The sequence below is a fragment of the Octodon degus genome, unplaced genomic scaffold (genome assembly GCF_000260255.1).
Source record: "Octodon degus isolate 3935 unplaced genomic scaffold, OctDeg1.0 scaffold00090, whole genome shotgun sequence".
Taxonomy (NCBI): domain Eukaryota; kingdom Metazoa; phylum Chordata; class Mammalia; order Rodentia; family Octodontidae; genus Octodon; species Octodon degus.
This window is the reverse complement of record NW_004524666.1, coordinates 5,338,449-5,361,582: the sequence shown is the minus strand read 5'-3', so window position 1 is coordinate 5,361,582 and position 23,134 is coordinate 5,338,449. Positions and strand designations below refer to the sequence as shown.

The 23,134-nt window shown below is 34.6% G+C and overlaps 1 protein-coding gene across 5 annotated transcripts in view; it reads left to right on the top strand.

Moving 5' to 3' along the window:
- Atg5 (autophagy related 5) overlaps positions 1-23,134 on the top strand; it is a 180,210-nt gene that overhangs the window by 135,465 nt on the left and 21,611 nt on the right. For all 5 annotated transcript variants that reach the window (XM_004637464.2, XM_012516069.2, XM_023722336.1 and 2 more), the window contains one exon: positions 2,273-2,367. In XM_004637464.2, the coding sequence (XP_004637521.1) occupies positions 2,273-2,367 (95 nt within the window). The remainder of the gene's footprint in view (positions 1-2,272; positions 2,368-23,134) is intronic.

Genomic DNA, 23,134 nt, shown 5'->3' with positions numbered 1-23,134 from the left:
GGAGTTGAGGATAGGATTAGGAAAGGCGCAAAGCCTGTTACGGTTTAAAACAGTACTGGTCTTAAGTAAAAGCATCTCAGCTGGGCATGTGATGCATGACTGCAATCCCAGCACTCTCCAGGCTAAAGCAAGAGGACCATGAGTTAGTGAGACTTTTCTCCAAACACCATAATATAAAAATAAGCATAAAAACAACAATTTTGTTTTCTGTGTAGTTATGGAAGCCTAAGCAATATCTTTAGGCTTCCAGTAAAATGGATTGAACGAAGTGTACTTAGTAGAACATGTGCTGTAGCACCAAGCTGAATGGAACCTTTGAATCTATTTACTATTTATCTGCCTCATAGAAATTTGATTGTATAAAACTTTCTGAGCATAAAACTTTTATAAGTTAAGATTCTCAGGTAAAAAATTGCTTAAAAAGCAATGTATAGAATCAGAGACTGTTTGTAATCACGTATCAAGTAAGGTGCTTATATTCAGAATATATAAAGAACTGCAGTTCAAGAAGAATTAAAGTATTTGGTATACATTTTTCCCAATATGTAAATGGCCAGTAAATGCAATTAGTGATTAGGGAATTGTAAACCCAAACCATATTGAGCCGAGTGCCTCCCCGCACACACAAGGTCCAGAGTTCAATCCTCAGTACCAAAAAAACCCATATTGAAATACTCCTTCTGACTTACCAGGATCACTATAATCAGAATGACAGAAACCAAGAATTGGTAAGGTTTTGAACAAAGTGGAACCCTCAGGCATTGCTGCTAGGACTGTAAAGTGGTCCAGTTGCCTTGGAAAATATGGTGGCATATCTTACATCACAGTTATCATATAGTTAAACAGAATTGTATGTGATCCAGCAGTTTCATTCCTAAATTGGTACTTGAGACTTGAAAACATTCATACAAAAATCTGTGCAATGATGAGTAACATTATTTCTATTTTTTTAGTAACACAATTTCTAATAGCCGAAGTATAAATAATTCATGTTCATCAGCTAATTGCTAAAATCTGGTAACTCCCTAAGCAGAATTCTTATTTGCGCATAAAACAAAAGAAGTTCTAATGCATGTTTCAACAAGGATGAAGTTTCAAACTATTATACTAAGTGGGGGAAGAACCCAAGTGCAAAAGACCACATATTATGTGATTCCATGTATATATAATGTACTGAACTGTGAACATATTTGTTTTTATTTTTTTGTATTTAGTACAAGGTCTACAGGGTCCCACTGCATAGATCTAACTCGTAGTGATCCTCCTGTTCTCACCCTCCCAACCACTGGGATTACAGGCACACTCCACCATGCCCAGTCTCAATCATGCTCTCAGCGCGCCTGGGGGCAGATCAAACCCGGGCTGCTGTGCTCGGCCTAAGCAGGTGCTTTAGCCTGCTGAGTTATCAGGCTGGCCCTGTGAACATAATTAAACATCCTGAATTGTAGACCTTTAAGAGGATGACATTTGTGGTATGCACATTATGTCTTAGTACATTTTTGCAAGGCAGGCTCTGTGCTACTGAGCTATATCACTGGCCCTTCATATTTAAAAAAAAAAACAAACCTGAAAAATTTTAAAGATTAATCTGAGATTAAGTTGCATTTGACAGTTTCCAAGTGCCAATTCCACATTTCTGTTAAAACCTTTTTTACTTTTATCTTTCGTGTTTAATGTTTCCAGTGTTCAGAATTTTTACTTTGTACAAGTTCTGGCCGACATTTAGGTCACTTAAGAGTTAACTGTAGGAGGAAGGTGGAGAGAGTCAAGATATACATTCCTGCCTGCTGTTCTTTGCCTTGTGTTATCATAACACAAGTAGTCATACATCTGTTTAGGATTTTTCTTATAAGAAAAATTGTCTACTTAAATAGATGAGAGGAAAAAAGTATAGAAAAGTTAATTTTGTATTTTGCCATATGGTGAATTATGGAGAGGTAAGACTAAGAAAAATAATGCAAGCATGTATACTCCTAGCTGCTTAGGAGGCTGAGGCTGGAGGATTGTGAGTTCAAGGCCACCGGGGCAATTGTTTGAGACTCAGTCTCAAAAAAAGAAAGCAGACTGACCAAAGATGTAGTTCAGTGGTAGAATGTTTTTCTAGCATGCATGAGGCCCTGGGTTCAGCCCCTGATGCTTCCCACACATACCTTAAAGAAAAAGTACTGTGTAGATGATGCCTTTTCAGCACCACCTAGTAGGACGTTTAAAACTTTCATGTCTTACTATAATGTTCCTTTTAATAACAGGTAACTTATTTATGTCATTTCAGACCGATTTGACCAGTTTTGGGCCATCAATCGGAAACTCATGGAATATCCTGCAGAAGAAAATGGATTTCGTTATATCCCTTTTAGAATATATCAGGTAGGAAATAATGTTTTGAAAAATACCCATTTGCGAAAGCCTCAGACATCTTACTTGTTGAAGCATTCTTGTCTCAAACTCTTTAAGTTTGCATCATAAACAGTCCTTAGGATTTCTGATCCATAGCTTTTGGTGGCAGTTAAACCAGAGATTTTATTGAAATGCTTATTAATTCATATACAGTTCCTGCTCATTATTTGTATATTCTGATGTGCAAATTCACTTACGTACCACAATTATTTGCAATCTGTAAGTTAGTATTTGAAGTACTTTTGTGTCTTTCACAGATGTGCAAAGTGGTAAAAAAATTTGGTTTGCCTGATTCACACATTCCCTTCTGAAACTGAACATAGTAACATTTTGCCTTTGTTTCATCCCATATGCTATAAACAAGCATCTGTTTTTTAATCTGTTAAGTGTCATGCATTATTTCTTATTTTTGTGTTTTTTCTGCCCGTGTAGTTTGCTTTTCAAAATAGACCCCACAGCATGATGCTGTCTTTAAACATAAATATGCATAAAGCAAGATCACTTCATATTGTGAGAAAGTGCTCAGCATATGAATTTTTGTTAATCATTTATGATTTATTAATCTTACTTTCCTATAAATGAGCTCCATAGAGACATACTGTAAGGCATTCCTGTGCCTACCAAAGTATCTTATGTGTGGTTTAGTTGAATAAAGTAGACCACAGACTTGGATGACATTTCCAAGAGAAGGTTTCCAAAATTCTTTTGAGGCTTGTATCTCCCAGCATTTATGTGGATTACTCAGTTCTGGCATTATATATTTAATGCTACTATAGTTTATTGTTGATACTTTAAGCTCCTGAAGGGAAAGTCTATTATATTATTATTTAATGATGAGATTACTGTCAGCATAATAGTGTACTTTTATAATGGTGAGGTCTTCCCTTTGGATTTATCATTTGTTCTATTTGAAAATTGTCAGTATCTATCTCTTACTATGACATTGTAATACAGGAAGATTCTTGGGAAAGGGAGTTTGATGAGGACAGAATGACCAAGAAAATGTATGTGTATGGACAAAATGGTTTCTGTAAAATTGTATAATTAGATAGAAAGAGGGAAGGTAGAAAAATTCTCAATTTGCTTGACAAAGCCTGGCTGCCAGATGGGGATTCTCTTAGAGCAGAACTTCCTGCCTAATCTTTATTGTGTCAGGGTAGTAGGCATTTTCTTCTTAAAAAGAAAGAGCCTGAGGACTTCACTGACTCTCAGTTGAACTATACAGCTTTTTTTGTTTCTCCACCCTTTCCATTTTGGTTCTTCTTTCTTGAATTTCAGCAAAATTCCAGAACTGTAGTATGTAAATGAATGTAAAAATTTAGAGTTATAATTTTTACCAGTTTATTAGTCCTTGATTTGAATTTCTATTTATCTATGAGCAAAGATAGGACCTTGCTCGCCTATTTTCTGGTTATGTAACCTAAAGGGATTTCTTTTGCTAACTTTTGGTTAGTTTATATGGTTGTGATAGTCTTATTTAGTAGTTGTGGCTTTTACCTAAGCAACATTTTGATTAGTAAGCACCCTTTATTTTTAAAATATAACTATATATAAGTAACTATACTGAGGCCTTAAATTAGTAAGATGTAAAGAAAAATTTAAAAATCTGTGTTTATTAATATATAAGTAAAAAAATAAAGAACAAGGGATAAAAAGACAAATAGAGATTTTTACTAAAATATCTATTTTATTCTGCAGAACTAGAATTCCTGTATAGCAAGGAAAGAACAAGGGGCTCTGGGCATGTTTGATTAAGGCCTATTTTATCATGTTGATGCCTGAAACTATTCTAGGAAGTGGGAACCATTATTTGATTTAATAAATGAATAAATTGAAGGTCAGTCCATTGTTCAGAATTACAGAGGTGGAGAATAAGAGTTCTGATTTATGAACAGTATATAATTTTTGTTTACAAACTTAAACTTTATAAAATTTTCAGAGTACGTTTATCACAAAAAGCAAAGTATTTTTATCAAATACATAAATTGATAGGAACCTAGAAAATCTGAAACTGGTAGAGGTATTTAAAGATTAACTTTTGTAAAAGTTGTTGGGAAACTCTGCCCTGAAATATATTTATCACAGGCTCAAAATGACTATAATCAAGTAACAGGGTATTCATGGTAAATGTTAAATTTGTCCAGAGATGTTACAGACCATGTTTCTCTCATTTACATAACAGTTTAGTTTGGTGTGTGACTTTCAGATTTGAGTTCCAGAAATCCAGGTGCTTCAGTAATAGCCAGTATTCTAGAAATGAAATTAATGACAGAAAGTGCTTCAGAAATTAACCAAAATTTTATTTTATTTCCAAAATTTTATCTAGAATAGTACATGTAAGTAGATGGTAGCTAATAAGGACATTTTATCAAAAAGATTTATAAGATAACCATAGAATCTTTTTAAAAGTTTTCATGTTTGCATATTTTCAGTACACAGTGGTTACCTTCATTGTAGCAAGTTGGTATGTATGCATAATACATCTAAATTTTTTTTACCCTTCCTTCTCCCTACTTCCATCTCATGGTCTCCTTTTGCAAAAAGAGTTGTCTGCCTGTTTCCTATTATCTTTTATTTTGCTCTTTATTTGTGGTTTGAATTTCTTATGTAAGAGAAACCATGTGATATTTTAGTTTGTATGTCTGATTGACCATGAAGTCTTTAGGCATTGCTGTTTATGTTACAGAATGAAAATAAGGCTTATTGCTTTTGTTTTTCAAGAAACAGTTGTCGTGGGAATATATTGTACTTTGGGTAAGAAGATTTATCTTGTTCATTTCTTTGATACGAGTTCATTTACTCACACTTATTTGCATGCTGTATCCAGTGCTGTGCACAAGATGTTCATACAGTGATTAATATTGTACGTCAGTTAGAAAAAACTTATTGTCAAAAGGTTAAAAATAACTAAGCATCTGACTATAAAAAGCAAATATAAAATGAAAGAGTTATGTAGTGCAGTAGAAGTATAATGTTTCTAGATGAAGTTTGTTGTGGTTTGGGAGGACAAGAAAGCTGTCTTGCTTGTTACATCATACTACCTGATAGATGATGGGTGAATACCTGGGTAGGCATAAAGTCACAAGAAGATCTTTGAGATGAGGAAGACTCTTGAATCTTAGGACATCCTATTTATATTGAGCAATTAGAGTTGAGGGGAATAAGGCTTGAAAGATTAGAGTCAGACCTTACTAAGGAGTTTTTTTGTTTTGTTTTTTTATCCTGTGAAGAGTGAGAAATTCTAAATAATCTGAATATTCATAGTCAACAGAGATCATTTACTCATCTGCTTTATCCTACATGTTGTTTTTGAGTTGGTAAATAAATTCACATAATCTTAGGAATAATTTAATGATGCTAAAGTTAGGTTTAAGCAGAAACACAAAGCTGGTAAACTGTGCTTGTTTTCTTTTCTTTTTTTTTTTTTTCTTCTCAGAACCAGGGATTGAACTCAGGCCCTTGCGCTTGCCAGGGAAGTGCTTATTCTAGTGAGCCATCTCCCCAGCTTGTGCTTGTTTTCTAGTGTCTTAATTATATAATAGTAAAATAAACTGGGATTAGAATTTAGTTTTATTATCTTTCATAATCACCAGAACTGTGTTCTTTCCCATTTATTATTCCAATGAAAAACTATTTATTTTAATTTGGAGGCTTACTAGCCATTTTTACTAAGCCAGTCTACTTTCTATTATAATGTACTTAACAATATTTAAAAAATTTAATATGTAGGGATTTTGGAAGAAAAAACTTATTTTTAAAAAGGAAAAGACTTTTTATACTGTTCATTTACACATTAGCTGGGCATGGTGCCACATGTCTGTAGTGCAGTTTGGGTGACTTAATGAGATCCTGTCTCAAAGAAAAAAGGGGGGTAGGTGGTATGTGTTTCCATAGAAAAGACCTATGTTCATTCTTCAACACCCCCCCCCCATCTTTATGAGTTAGCAGAGTTTGAAGACCAGAGAGTAAACACTTTCAGCTTTGCTGACCAGATGGTTCTCAGGCAACTGTGTGAGTTTGTGGTGTGAAAACATCCGTAGAAAGTTTGCTCCTGATAGGTATGGCTATGTTCCAGTGTAACTGTATTTACATAGACAGGTGGATGACACAGTTTAACTTGCAAGCCACAGCTTGTTCACTCCTAAGATTAAACTATCCTTTTTCCACTGCTAAATGGTCTACCTCTGCTTTAAAATGGTTTGATTCATGGAATCTGTTTCTAGATGCTTTGTTCTACTTTTAGGATATTTGTAATCCTAGTGTTTTTATCTTTTTTGTGTGTTTTCATATCTGTTGGAGCAGATCATCCCCCTTTTCTATTCATTTCTGATTATTTTCACTCACTCATTTTTCTTTGTGTCTTTTAAAATTGTTTTATGTAATGTCTCATAGTGAGCTGTTTAATATAAGCAGAAATATATTAAATTCTAATTTTCATTTTGCTATAGTTTGTTTTAGATAGTTTTCTCAGGCAAGATGATCTGTCTTATGCAGATTTTCTTTGAATTTTAAGATTTCCTTCAGATAGGCACAGTGCTTTACTTCTAATTTATTTTTTAGGTGTTTCGTAGGTTTTAAAATTCAAGTTTTAATTTTGTGTTTTTATGGCATCAGTGAAAGAATAATGCTCTGTGTTTAACCAATCATTTTTTCTTATTTTACTGCACTTGCTAGCATTATATTGCTAAGATGCTTGAATAATGATGCTCCTTGTGGACATTTCTGTTTTGTTTCTTGAGTTAAACTGATTTAGTTTGAACATTTTATCACTTAGTATTATAGTATATCTTTATTAATGAGAAGTAGATGCTAGAATGTTTCATGAGAAATGTATGCTAAATCATTGGCTAATTTAGGTTATTTTCCCATTGTCCTTTTACATTTGGCACCTTGGTGTTTTCAGTCCATAATGTTGACTCACTTTCTGAAAGCTCATGATCATGTTGTTAAAAGACCCATTTATTTACCAAATAAATCATTCTTTTACTGTTTTTTCTCGCCATGAGATGTAACCTTTAAAGTACTTTCCCTTTCCTCCACTGTTTTGTTCTTCTACTTGGCAGAGGAAAATGGAAAAATGAAGCACTCCACACCCTAAGGCTAGTTTTGCTCACATAGTTTAGCATCTTCAGTTTTAGGCTAATTCTACACTTTTCCTTTGTAGATTTTTATCTCTATTTCCAGTATGCTTCTTTAACCCATGTATCCTGAGATGGTCAGTCAGGCTTCATTCAAGGTGTCTGTTCCTGACAAAGTTCTTGATAGAGGTCTCTGTCTGTCCTTATCTTCTGCTTCTTTGTCACAAAAATACAAATAATTCAGCTACTTAATTTGCATTTCCTCAGCTTTTGGTGATCCCTGTACTTGTTTCTCCATAAGTTTGTGTCTGCCCGCAGAGAACACTATGGATGTTTTAGTTTTCCATATGCAGGCCCTGCCCTAACGCAGCACCTGCACCAACAGTATTGGTGGGCTGAGGCTGTAAACTAGTACAATCATTAAGGAAATCAGTATGGAGAATTCTCAAAAAACTGTTACCAGAAATTCTGTTTGACCAAGTTGTTCCCCTTCTAGATATCTTCCCCAAAGAGTTAAAAGATATCATATTAGAGTGATACATGCATATTAATGTTTATAGCAAGTTGATTCATAGCTAAATCTTGGAAACTGCCTATATGTTTGTTTATCAGCAGATGAATGAATAAAGAAAATATAATTATACACAGTGGAATACTGCTCTGCCGTGAAGATGGATAAACTTGTGACATTAGTAAATGCTGGTAAATTAAGTAATTTTACACCTTGAGACCATAATATTAAGTGAAATAAATCAGACACGCAAGGTTAAATAGCACGTGGGTTCTCATGTGCCTCCAACCCATAACACCATTAGAAGTTTATTTTGGGGGACCAGGGACACAACTCAGTGGCAGAGTTCTTGCTTGGCAAGTGCAAAATTCCGAGTTCCATTCTTGGTACCCAAATGAAATGATAAAATATTTCTTCATTCTCTGAATTTTTAACATTAATTTCAGCCTGTGCTATAGCAAATACAGCCATGGAATATTATAGCCAGACAAGCTAGAGGAATCATCTAATGTAACTCCCTAATTTATAAAATAAGACAACTTGGCACAAAACTGACTTACGCAAATTGAGTTTACTATTTTTTTTTTTAAAGTGTGGAGTTTATTTTTTTAATGAGTTTACTATTTGATGGTATATCTGCACTTAGGTATTGGGTCATTAGCCTATTTCTTTTTCTAAAACATTGTAATATAATAGAATAAGCCTTTTTTTTTTTTTTTTTTGTTCCTCGAATGCCTTCAGGGCACTTTTGGCCAGCTGGAGAGGTGTGAGGTTCGAACTCCAGCAACCTGAGGCTGACAGCTTTGTGGAAGCAGCCACTTAAAGGCCTGAGCTAGGGCCAGGCCCCCTAAAACATTGTAATATAATAGACATAAGCCATTCTTTGATATTTCACCATGGTCCTATTGAAATATATAGTTTCTCTGTAATCAGTAACCTATGAATTCCCCAAGGACAGGGACTGTTTCATTTCTGTGTCTTTATAGATGACCCTCAGATACTATTTCCTATTAGAATGAATGACAACAAATTAGCAAATAATAATTTGCCTTAGTGGGAGTTTTTTTGGGGGGAGGGGCGGTTGCACAGGACAAGGTCTTGCTATGTATCCCAGGTTGGGATGGAACATTCCACTCTCCTGCCTCAGCCTCCTGAATGATGGAACTAGAGGTGTGTACTACCAGACTGGCAGCATTAATATTCTAAGGTAAAATTTGAATCATACTCCTTAAAAAGAGTACCTTTTAAAAGGGATAGGTATATTGAAGCCTGTAGGGGGCAGCCCAAGACAGCAAGTTTTGAATGCCCTTAATAAATATGTGTTAGATTTCTTTCTGTGAGAATTCTGAAAAGTAAAAGCAGCTATTACTTGTGAACTCCTTTGCTGGGTATATCTTAAAATGGGTGTAATGCACAAGAATGGGAACATTTAATGCATATAATCACTGTTTAGTTTCTAGAGCATTCATTGGGTGAGAGCAAAAGTTACTACTTTTTAAGTTTTATTGAGCTTAAAATGAGCTACATCTAATAGTTTTAAAATAGTCTGCTGCTAAATATCTCTATAGATAGAAAAATGAAGATAGCAAAATTAATAGTATTAGTCCAGACTACTAAAATTGTCATTAGGTGAAGTTAATACTTTGTTAGTAATTAGTTGCAGTGAGTTAGGTTATTTTTCAATAGTTGAAAGATTAAAAAACAGTGCTAATAATTAAAACAAACTATAGATGAAAACAATAATAACAAACTTTTATTTTGTACTTTATTGAGTGCCAGACTATGTATTTGCTTGCTTGGTCCTTACTGTTGTCCTTTGCATTATGTTGTATTGTATAGATAAAGTAATTGAGATGTAGATTGGTCATTGAAACTTGTCTTATTTACCTAGCAATTAGAATAGGATTGGACCCTAGGCAGTCTAGTCTGGTTCCAGAACCTATTCTCTTTCATGTATTAAATTCATTTGGTTTTCTTAGTGCCCTCCCCCCTTTTTTATCATAATTGTCCATTTGAGACTGTTTTCCAGTTCCCATACTCATTGGGCTTATTGTTCAACTTCCTACCTTCAGACTCTTTTCTTCTCACACAAAAGCATACATGGACAGGAAGTAAAAATATGAGATCTTCTCTTTACATGAAGCAGCTAAATTTATAGGGTCCCTCCTTCCCTTTCCCTTCCCCTCTCCCTCTCCCTCTGGAATCAGGGTCTCTGCAATCCTGTTTGGACTAGTAGTGATCCTCCTTTCTCAGCCTCCCCAGCACTGGGATTACAGGTGTGTGCCAGCATGCCCATTTCCAGGCAACCACAGCAGCAGTACCTGGGATGGAACTCAGGACCTTGCACTTGCTAGGCAGGCATTTGTGCTGCCAAGCAATCTTCCCAGCCCAGGTTTCTCTTTTATATACAGAAAGTTTTCTCTCCTAATCAACTAGACAGTTTTTTGTTGTTGTTGTTTGTTTTAAATTTTTTATTTATGTGTGTATGTGTGTGGCCAGCTCAGCCCACCAGGGGGCGGGGCTGGCTGGCATGTGGTGCTGGGGGATTGAACCGCGGTCCCTGTGCTCTGCTAAGCTTGTTCTAAGTAGGTGCTTTAGACCACTGAGCCATCTCACCAGCCCAACTAGGCAGTTTTTAGTGATCACATTAAAACATGAATTCTGAAATTTAGGAATTGAATTAACATTTATTATCCAGGAAGTACATGCAGACTCATGATTCTCTGCTTCCTGCATGCTGGGATTACAGCTGTGTGCTACCACAACTGACTTTCTCAGTTTTGCTGCTACATCAGTGGCTGACCTCAGCTCCCATGTTTTCACTAACAATGGCCTTTAGCTTCCCAGTTTACTGATGGCGCAATACAGCCTTGGAAGTAGCAAGCCTGTGCTTGTATTTAGTTCCTATCTAAAGAGTGTCCAGTTCCTTCAGGTTTACTCTTCAGAAAGATCTCTTAAGGCCTAAATCTGTTTATTTGGATTTTTCTGTCAATTTTCTGTTTACAGAAAATGCCAAAATCTAGACTGATTCACCTTAGGGTGATCATTCAGCTTGTTGACTTCAGTTTCATGGTATCAGAAATCTGCACATTCACATATCTGTTTCAATAGTGAGAACTGCCTTCTAATTTTTTTCCTGTTCTTCTCATAAATGATTTTCATATAACATGCCAGAACACACAACACCTGTCTGGTAAGAACAAAATTACTAGGCATTGATTCTCAGTAGTGGTTCCTTCTTTTGGGTAAATAGAAGAGTTGCTTTGGGTCTAATTACTCATACTTTAAAAATAACTGCTTGGTAATAATTTCAAAAAGGCCTTATGTTGATCACTTAGAAATATAAGAAGGAAAAAAATCCATTTAAAAAAAACTATTTCTGTCCTGAGTGTAGACAATTTTGCTTGACATTTCATTTTAGTATATTATACTCTATGAAGCATATGGCACACTTGGTCAGTCATACTTTATGTTTTATTGTGATTTTAATTTTCCAGGAGTTGTGGAATTTTATATGATGGCTTGCTTTGTGGTCCAAGCAGATTATTTACAGGATCTGAAGCAATAGTGAAAGTACAGGTATATGTATAGGTATGTTGACATGTGCATAGATTATGTTACCATTTATAGATGGTGACATGTATTTAAAACTCAAATTATTGGGGCTGGTGAGATGGCTCAGTGGTCTAAAGCACCTACTTGGAAGAAGCTTAACAAAGCACAGGGACCACGGTTCAATCCCCCAGCATCACATGCCAGCCAGCCCCGCCCCCTGGTGGGCTGAGCTGCCCCCCCACACACACATAAATAAAAATTTAAAAAACCTCAAATTATTAAGTAGGCAGGTTGCTTCTTTGCTTATTGATTATGTATGGTTTATTGAAATGTTAATTCTCTGTAAATAAAGTATAATGCAAACATTGAATTGCCCTATCTGGCTTGATGCCTTGTGAACAAAATATAATGGTCTCTTAAACAGGTTGTGTTTCTCAAAGGTCTGATTAAACCAATCAACTTAGAGAAGAGGATTACTGCTCTTTCAAGTAGTCAGTATTTGATAATATTCTTAGAAGGCTAGAGGAATCTCATTATAATTAAATTCAAGAGGATCAGATGCATAGATTTTTTTTTTTTTTTTTTTTTTTTTTTTTTTTTTTGGTGGTATTGGAGATTGAGCCAGGACTTTTACATTCAGCTACATTTTAATCCTTTTTTAGATTTTGAGACATTTCAGTAAGTTCCTCAGGCTGACCTTGAACTTGGGGTCTTCCTGCTTCATCCTCCCAGAGTGCTGGAATTACAGGCATATGCCACCATGCCAACTTTGGTACACATTTGAAAAAGATTTGCATACACCATGTGTCTACCTTGGGTGTAATCTTTTGTGAAAGTCACCTGTCTGCATACATATGTTGTGACATAATTATGTGCATAAATTAATTGAAATTGTACTAGTTGTAAAATTATATGAATTATAGCTTTAAATGAGTATTGAGTTCACTGTGTAATTTGTATATTAGATATCTGACTGAGCTAATGTGTGTGAAACTTTGGGAAATCAAACTAATATATATTACTTATTGAACTTCATTTAACTATCTTTTACACCATTAAATTTAACTTTATAATATTATGAAGAAATTGTATTTCAAATACACAGAATTAATATATCTTAAGAAATACCACATTTTTTAAAACCAAAGACATAAGACCCAGTGCTTTTTCTTAACATTTTGTCTAGATTTTTTTCAAAGCATAGACAGGCAAAGAAAGGAATTTATTCTACTAGTTTAATATTTTGCCTTTTTTTTTTTAATGTATTTAGTACAGGGTCTACAATGTCTTACTACACAGATCTGACTCTTAGTGATCCTCCTCTGTTCAGCCTCCCATGCTCTGGGATTACAGGCAGGGGCCACCAGCCTGGTCCCAGTTGGAGTCTCACCGTGGGATGTGCCCCCCCCCCCCCGACCACACACACTTGAAAATGTTTTAACAGTGTTTGCATTAAATACTGTTGCTTTTGTATTTTGTATAAGGAAGGTTTTTTTGGTTTTTTGGCTGGCTCAGGCTACCTTGAAGGTGTATCTGGTGTGGCAAGTGGAGCTGGGGATCGAATCAGGGTCCCCTGCGCCTGACTTTAGTTTGCCCAAGACAGCGCTTTAAACAACTGAGCTAACCTGCAAGCCCCAAGGAAGATTTCTTTAAACTGCAATTAATTTTGGGAAATGATGCTGTGACTTTTGGAGCCTTAAAATTTACTGAGATACAAGAAGAATGTGCAGATTTCTGCTATCATATTTTAAACTATAAAACCACACTCTTCCAGTCATTTCTGAAGTTTTATAAATATTTATGAGGCTGAATTGATTATCATCTCTTAAACTCTGGTCTTGAATTTGCATTGATCCTCCTGCCTCAGCGTCCCAAGTGCTAGGATTATAGGTATGTACCACCACATACGATTTAAAGTTTACTTTTAAAACAGCACTGTGCTAAAGGAAAAATACCTCTATTAGCTTATATTTAAATTCCTTTTCATCATGATGAAGGTAATTATCTGTTACTTCTAAGAAGTAAGCCATAGCTAATTTCTGACTCCGTGTACATGTTTAAAGTAACTTAGAATCAGCTTGGGATAGTTCTGACGTCTGCTTATGTAATGTAGCATCTGTACTTTTCACTAGGTGTTCATTTTAGCTACAGATGCTTCATATAAAACAAGGCAGAGTAGCTTTTAAAAGGATCTACACATCAAAGTGTAACTTGAACTCTGCTTTTACATTGCTTGAGGAATGTGTGTGGAAGGGAACTAACAAATTTGCTTTTTCTCCTCACATCACTTTTTTGTGTTTAAGACTTTTGGCTTCCATGCTTTTCTATTCCATATCACATATAATTGAGTAGTCCTATTACTTTGAAACACTTTAACAGTGTTTGAATTAAATACTATTGTAATTTGTGTTTTATATAATAAGGTTTCCTTAAATTGTAGTTAATTTTAGGAAATGATGCTGTAATTTTGGACCCTTTAAAATTTGTTGAGTAAAGGATCATATTTTAAGCAGTAATACCTACCACACTCTTCCACTCATTTCTGCAGCTTAATAAATGTTCATGAACCTGAATTTGTGATCTCTTAATCGCTGGTTTCTGAGATGGCTTTAAAAACAAGCACTGCGATTATAACTTTTAGCCAGGTTGTATTTTTTGCTAATGAATCTTTAATGTAGAAGTTGTGTTGCTTTGTTTTGTTTTTGAGTCTAAGGATACAGTTCAGTGGTAGAATACTTGTACAAGGCCGTGGTTTGATCCTTAGCATTGGAAAAAAGGATACTTGTTAATAGTACTTCTGCCACAGTGTATTTTCTGTTTTTCAGGTGGATAGATTCTCACTTGAATTATATAAGATTGACATTAATCATTGATGTATATGATATAATAATGGGACTAAATAACACTTCATATTTAGTGAAATAAATACTTTGTTTACTAAATAATAAAATGTTTATACTACCTAAAAATTTGTTTTATGGAAAAGAAACCTGTAATTTGACATGCTGAACTGGTGGTTTGGGGTTACTATTATCTTGAATTAAAATGCCATTGAGGCATACCAACTTGGTTTAGACTGTGTTTACAGTCCTGTCTTCATGTATTTCAAAATTTGATTTCTTTGTTGGGGGAGTGATGATCACTATTTATATTGTAAATAATTGTTCAGTTAGTGGAGTAGGCCATGTAACTAATAATGACATTGTACTACTGTATCAGTTCTATAAGCCCTGACCTGTGTTTACAGCATTATTCCTTTTTATGGCAGACTCTGCTTCCAGAATCTGTCAAAAGATACTTTTACTGTAGAGGTCTCTCCCTCACCCCATTCAGGTCCCAGATGTGTGAGTAGGAATGCAGAGGTTCCTGAGCTGAGAAGAAGGAAGACAGGCGTTCCTTGGCTACCCTTACTTGTGGAGGTGGATTCAGGAAAGCTTGGAAACAGTAAACAGTCTATAAACTGAGCAGCACTTTATCAATAAAATGCATTTTTAAAGATGCAGATGCTATGTTTGGCACTTCTATTTCACATGAACTCTTTACAATAAAATTATGTAAATATTTTTTTTTCAAACTCCCCTTTTAAACTATCTTTTTGTAATTTTAAAACTTTTTGGCTTTAATTATCAGAATATGAGTATTAAATAAGTTTTGGGAAATAAGGCAAAGTTAGGGGCCGGGGAGATGGCTCAGTGGAATAAGCGCTTCCCTGGCAAGCGCAAGAGCCTGAGTTCCATCCCCGGTTCCGCCAAAAAAAAAAAAAAGGCAAAGTTAAGCTTAAGTTCGCATAGATAACTTAAAATTGCCATGAGGCTTTACAGGTTTTTTTTTGTTTGTTTGTTTGTTTTTAAGAAAAAACATGATTTTTCTTAATTGATGCACAGGGGAGGGACTATTTCTCTGATCTTTGTTGTTTGGGAGTTACTGCCGTATATTAAACATTTTGTTCTTAAAATACAGTGATTTTTTTGTAAAAACACATAAAATATAGTATGATGAATAGCTATTAATCACTTTTGAAACTAGACCCATCACCCCCAAAAGATTTCCTATATCATTTATGTGAGGAATTTTTTCTTTTAAAGATAAAAGCTTTATTGAAATATAGTTACAGGGCTGGTGAGATGGCTCAGTGGTCTAAAGCACCTACTTAGAACAAGCTTAGCAAAGCACAGGGACCGCGGTTCAATCCCCCAGCACCACATGCCAGCCAGCCTCACCCCCTGGTGGGCTGAGCTGGCCACACACACACACACACACACAAATAAAAATTTAAAAAAAAAAAAAAGAAGTATAGTTACAATATCATGATGTTCACTATTTTGAAAAACAGTATTCAATGAGTTTTAGAGTCCACTGCGAAATTTCAGAACATTTCATCAATCCAAAAAGAAACTCATGACCATTAGCAGTCTCTCATAATTTGCCTTCTTCCTCTAGCCCCTTACAACTATTAATTTCTGTATATGTTTTCACATATTCTGGGCATTTTATGAGATTAGAATCTGTACTATATGTTTTTTTGTTGTCATTACTGTTTTTTTGACTTTAGTAATGTTTTCAAAGGTCCATCTGGTTTGGAGACTATATCAACACATTCTTTTTGTGTCGCTCTTTAGTATCATTGTATGGTAATTTCACATTGTGTTTATGTGTTCATCAGCTTATGGACATTTGAATTGTTTCCATCTTTGGTATGTTATGAATGTTGCAAATGAACTTTCATGTACAAGTGTTTTACTAGACATAAATCTTTAGTTCTTTTGGATAGATCTTTAGGAGTAAAATTACTGTACTTTTGATTTGTGCCAACGTGTTATGTAGTATGTTTTGTTAAACCTTTTGAAGTATTGTCAGTCTATTTCCCCTAAACATGTGCATCATTTTACATTCTTGCCAGCAGGATTCCACTGTCTTTTTCCACACTTATTTTCTATCCTTGTATTTTTGGCTAACTGAGTGGGTAATTCCTTTTGGTTTTGACTTGCACTTCCTTGATGAGGAATGATATTAAACATATTTTGTTTAGGTGGTCATTTGTATATCTTTTTTTAAGAAAGAGCTTCAAATCCTTTGCTTACTATATTTATTTATTTTATTTTTTTTAATTTAGGACAGGGTCTCACTATACAGATTGGATTCATAGTGATCCTACTGTTTTTGACCTCCCAAATGCGAGGATTACAAGTGTGTACCATCATGCCCAGTCTCAATCACTGCCTCAGTGTGCCCTAGGGGCAGGGCTGACACGGCATGGGGAGGCTCGAAACCCAGTGACTGCGCTCTGCCTAAGCAGGTGCTGTAGTCCACTGAGCTATCTGGTCAGCCCTCCTTTGCTTATTTTAAGTTGGGTTTTTTAAGAATTCTTTATTCTGTACCATTCTTTTTTTTTTTTTTTAATTATTTATTTATGTGGGGGGGGGCAGCTCAGCCCACCAGGGGGCGGGGCTGGCTAGCATGTGGTGCTGGGGGATTGAACCGCGGTCCCTGTGCTTTGCTAAGCTTGTTCTAAGTAGGTGCTTTAGACCACTGAGCCATCTCACCAGCCCCTCTGTACCATTCTTATCAGATACATAATCTATATAGATTTTTTTCTCATATTTGGTTTTCATTTTCCTGATGATGTCCTTTTAAGAATAGATTTTTAATTTTGATAAAATTTAGCTGATATTTCATTGTTGTTGCTGCTTTTCTTGTGCTTTTAGGTTGTCATAGCTAAGATTTTTTTTTCCAAAGCCACAAACAATTCATCCTGATTTCTGCTGAGAGTTTTATAATTTTACTACTTTGTCATAGTAAAGTGCTGTTCTGAAAAATTTCTTTCTCTGAAGATTACATTAGCAGACAAATATGTGAAAACATCTATGACTTTTCTTTGCTGCTTTTAAAAATTTCAAAAGAATTTTTATGTGGTGTATACCACTAGACACACACACACATACACACCCTCCCCCCGTGTGATACTGGGGATTGCACCCAGGGAACACTGAATTATATCCCCAGATCTTTTTAAAAATAAATTTGTTTGATCATTTGTGTAGCAGTACTAAGGGATTGAAACCAGGGTTTTCCCTGTAAGTGTCCAAGCTAGCTTCAAATTTGAGATCCTCCTGACCTACCTTCTTGACTAGCTGGGATTACAGGTGTGCGTGACCACACCCAATTGTAATCTACTCTTGATGATGCTTCAGTGGTACTAATTTCTTAAGTTGTTTGACAACCTTTTTATCTTACAAGCTTTAGCACTCACTGTGAAACACTTGCAACATATTTAGATGAGTGAGTGTAGGTGATGTTCTTTACAGAGCTTCAGGCTTTCCTAGCCTGGCTTTCAACTGTCTTTCCTTTCGGGAAGACACTTACTTGACTGGATATCAAAAAATGTTATTTCTGAAGTCTGAACAGCTGCTCTTTTTTTTCATATTCAGTACAGCATCTACAGGGTCTCACTACACAGATTGGACTTGTAGTGATCCTCATGTTTTCAGCCTCCCAAGCACTGGGATTACAGGCACTTGTCACTACACCCAGTCTCATTTGCTGTCCCTAGGAGCCCTGGGGGCAGGGCTGGCACAGCACCCCGGGAACTGAACAGCTGCTCTTACTCAGAAGTTTCTCTATTTGTACAAATCTGAAATACTTCTTAGTTTGTGTATCTATCTATATTATAAAGAGAAATCATCAGAGTACCTTCTGACCTTTCAGAAGAAAATAGCTTATTTATCACATTCTTGTATTAGTGTGGCTTTCAAAGAACTTAACAACTATCATGTGGAGGTGGGATGTTGGAGGTCAAACCCAGATCCTATGCTTGCTAAGCATGTGCTCTACAACACTTAGCCACACCCCTAGCCTTAACTATGATTGTTTTATATGGTGTTGAAATCTTTGAAGACCTAACATAATTATTGCTGAAGTAATCCTAACATCTTTAGAAAAAATCTACATCTAGCCATAGTGATAATCTCACATTAAAAATTTTAAAGAACTAACTTGTTTTATAAATGAGGTAATAAGTAACACTATAGTAATCTTAGTCTTACAAGTTAAATTGTGCTTCCTTAAAAGATATATTATGCAGTGAGAGGATATGAAGAGGACACACACTGTTGCCAGTATTTGCCTTAACTATCAAGCAAATATATTTAATAAAATATATTTGGCATTGTCTAGACAGAATTATAATAACTATAATAATTTAAATAGACAAAACATAAACTTTAAGCCAAATGTGTGACCAGGGGTTGGGGAGATAGCTTGGTAGAATAAATGCTTGCCTGGCAAGCTCAAGGGCCTGAGTTTAATCCCCAGTACTGCAAAATTCAGATGGATGCTTTTCATTTAATTATAGCCTGAATTAAGACACTTGCTTTGGAGATTAAGTGTCCCTGACTATACTAATACAGATTTTCAAATGTTAATTTTTTTTATTTTCAAGAATATTAAAAATTGACTTCAAACTGACCTAGTGTAACTATACAAAGTGATTATTTTCAAGTTGATTTTTGTCTGTAAAGGATAAACATTGTCTTAAGTGGCATAGATTTTCCCCCTACCCCAGTTCCCTCATTTCTTACCACAGATATTATAACTTTGTATATTCTTAAGCTAATTTAAATATGTGCCTCCTCAACCTCATGAGATGTGAAATTTGACATGCATGACTATTTCTTAAGCCAAATAAGTGTGTGGTAGCTTAAAGCATACATTGTGCCATTGTTGGTAAAATCTGGCAACATATCCTGTATAGATCCTTTTCTTTGTTTTTTGACACATAAAATTTATACTAATTAAGATGTGGAAGGAAACTGAAACTTGAATACCTTTTTTTATTCTCTGTATTTGATCTATAACAAGTAGTGTAACATCTTTGCTTTCCAGCTTGAACAGTACTTTAAAAGAGGAATGAAAATAACTAGTCATTGCTAACTACCTGTTGCATTAGATATTCTGTTTATATGTTATTTAATTATCACAGTAGTCTTCCAGAAATAAAAATTTTCTCCACTGTGATTCAGAAACACGGCCAGAGTTGAGTGTAATTTGCCCTAGGCACTAGGTAATGTTAGGAATTGGGATTCTCACCACACTTTTGCTCATTCCATTGCATTTGATAGTTCAATCTCTCTATACTGTAGCCTTTAGCCTACTTTTTATGTACTAATTTCTGACAAGTATAGTTACATCTCTGCTACCTTCTGAACGCTGAAATACATACAAAATGTTATGAGAGAAGATTATAGAACCAGAGTACAAAGTTCAGTACTGGAGATACAGTTCAGTGGTATACCACTTGCCTACCATGTTCAAGACAATGTGTTCCTTACCCACACCAAATAAATAAATAAATAAATAAATAAATAAATAAATAAATAAATAACCGGGATTTTATGGCAACAAGAAAAAACAAAACAAAACAGACAAAAAATACCAAACCACAAGGGATTATAGAAGATTCTAGCAGGTACAACATAAAATATGTGAACTGTGACATAATGTAAAACTTTGTAACAGAAGGGAATTTTAGAGGTTTGAAATTAAGGAGAGAACATACATAGACTTCAAGCTTCCAAATTGAGATTTTTTTTTGCTAATGCTACTATAATTGTTTGTGTGTGTGCGCACTGTCATCTTTATATCCACACACTAATAAGTACATAATAAATATTTAATGATCAGATTCTGGGTCTGGATACTACTGTACTAATAGAATAATTCTGTAGGTAAGTTTCAACAATGCTTTTGTTATAAGCAATCTGAAAGTTACTTTTAAACAATGAAAACATACATTATTCTTCATTGTGATTTTGTTTATATCATTATAATACCTGTTACCACTGTTAATAGAATTTCAGCAACTATGTGATTGACTAAAATTACGTAATATGTCATGTTTTTATTTTAACTGAGGATTTGTAAGAAAAAATTTACCGATTTTCATCATAACTATTTTGCAGCTCTTTTTTTATTATGAACATTTTTTGAAATTTGGTTCATTACTTAAAATTGTGTGTCAAATGAAAATATAGGATGTGATAGCTCTAATAATTATTGATAGGATTTTTCATTTTGGAAGATAGCTTTTGTGAATAGATGGGCATATTCATGGTTCTTTGTGTTATTAGTATTCAAAATTATAAACTTAGTTTTCTAATGCCTTCGGTTGAAATTATGCTTCTAATGATACAAATTTAATTTTATAGATTTAATTCTTACCACATGGTACTTCTTACATAGGTATTAAACATTACATTTGTAAATAATCAGTGAACATTGCTAATTGCAGTTCCTGTTCAGTATAGCTGATTGTTTTCAAATACTGGCAAATCTTAATTAAATGAAATCCTCTGTGTACAACAACCCTTTAAATTAAATAAATTTTACTTACAAATGAAGTAAAAATAAAATAAATTCTATTTCACAGAATTTTAAAAGTGTACATAAAAGTAGCTGATTATATCAATTTGTTGCTACAGTTGGAAAAAAAAAAACTAACCATCAGTACATTTGTTTCGTATACTCAATAAAGGAGAGTAGGATGACCATTTATTTAAAACCAACTGAGCTAAATGATGATTCAGTTTATTGATATAGGGTTTTTTTTCGGGGGGCATCCTGAGCCTTGGACCACCACTAGGATAATCCTGTCCAGTCTTTATTTATCTCATCATTAGTTGCTACCTCCTTTGTCAGTAGTAGGATTCCACCCACAGGGCACGGGCACCCTTCCATTCCTGCTCACCTTTTTTTTTTTTTTTTTTTTTTTCCTTCTTTTAAAGACAGAGTTTTCACTATGCAGTTCAGGCTGGTGTTCAGTTCACTTTAACCCAGGCTGATCTTGAATTTGCAGTGATCCTCCTGCATCAGCCCCCTGAGTGCTGGGATTACAGGTGTACATCGACAGACTTGGCTTCGTTCCCCGCCCCCTTTTTTTGGTGGAACCGGTGGTTGAACTCAGGGCCTTGCGCTTGCCAGGGAAGCACTTATTCTACTGAGCTATCTCCCTAGCCCATCGTTCTCCCCTTTTAATTGGTCATTTCTAAGTTTTATGCCTTGGGTGTCTATTAAATTTTCTAATTTTTTTTTCTTTTTCTGTCATAATTCCATATAATTTTGTTTCAGTAAATAGAATCTCCGTTTACTCTATTGAGAATCTTCTTTTTGGCTTTTATAATCCTGCATATTGGTTATATATATATATATATATATATATATATATATATATCCAAAGCAATAAAATAAGTACTAATGTATTAATAGAGTTGATTATGTGATTAGTACTGTGTGTTATTATAATATTTTGTTTTTGCAACTCAGTACAAAGTCTGTGTTAATATTAACATTCATTTAACCTCTGTTGATTGTGACATTTTAATAAGGACATTACTGCATATTCAGCACGCATTAACTGTGCTAGGCATTGTTCTAACAATTGGCTGACCTAAATTAACATGTATAATTATATTACCAAAATTAAGTCTGTGACTTGGATTTTATTTTTAAAAATGTTTATTAGGAATCCTTACAGTACATAATTACATTCATCTCACTTTTCTTTCCTTCATTTCTTGGTTCCTTTCCCTTTTGCAAAAGCTCTAGGTCCCTGTTTCCTGTTATCTTTTATTTTGCTCTTTATTTGTGTTTTTGATTTTATGCAGTATTTAAGCTTGTGTATCTGATTTATTTCACTTAACATGATCTCAGGGTACATCCATTTTTCTACGTTGTTTTAAGTTTATTTCTTATAACAGTAGTACTCTATTATAAAAAATATTAATACTCTACAAATACATTTTCTTTATCCATTTATCTTCTTTTGGACATACAGTCCAGTTCCAAGATTTAGCTATTATGAATTGTGCTGCTATAAACATTAATATACACAAATCACTGTACTATGATGTCTGACTCTTTTGGGAAGATAACTAGAGAAATAGCTGGGTTGAATAGAATTTCTATTCTTAGGATTTGTTTGTTTGTTTTTTAAAGAATCTCCATATTGAGTTTTAAAGTGGTTGTATTGTTTACTTTCCTGTCAGCAGTGTAGGTTTCTTTTTTCCCTCACAGCATTGGTTATCATTTGGTTTCTTGATGATAGCCCTTCTGTCAGGAATAAGAAAGAACATCAGAACATTACTTTAATTTGCATTTCTCTAATGGCCAGAGTTGTTAAACATTTTTTCCATGTTGTACTTATTGGTCATTTGTACATACTTACTCGAAGAAATATCTTTTCATTTCATTTGCCTATTTTCTGATCTTTTTATTTGGGGATCTAGGTTTTTTAGTTCTGTATATATTCTAGATACTAGTCCTCTGTCCAAAGAACAGCTATCAAATTTTTCACCATTCTGTAGGTTTCTCTAAACTCTATTGGTTGTTCCCTTTGCTGTGCAGAAGCTTTTTAACTTAATGTTATCCCATTTGTTGTTAGTGTTATTTCTTGTACATTTGGAATTCTGTTCAGAAAATCTTTGTCTGTGCCTATGTCTTCAAGAATTTTAGGGCAGGGGAGATAGCTCAGTAGAATAAGTACCTGACTGGCAAGCACAGAGTCCTGAGTTCAATCCCTGGTACTGCAAAAAAAAAAAAA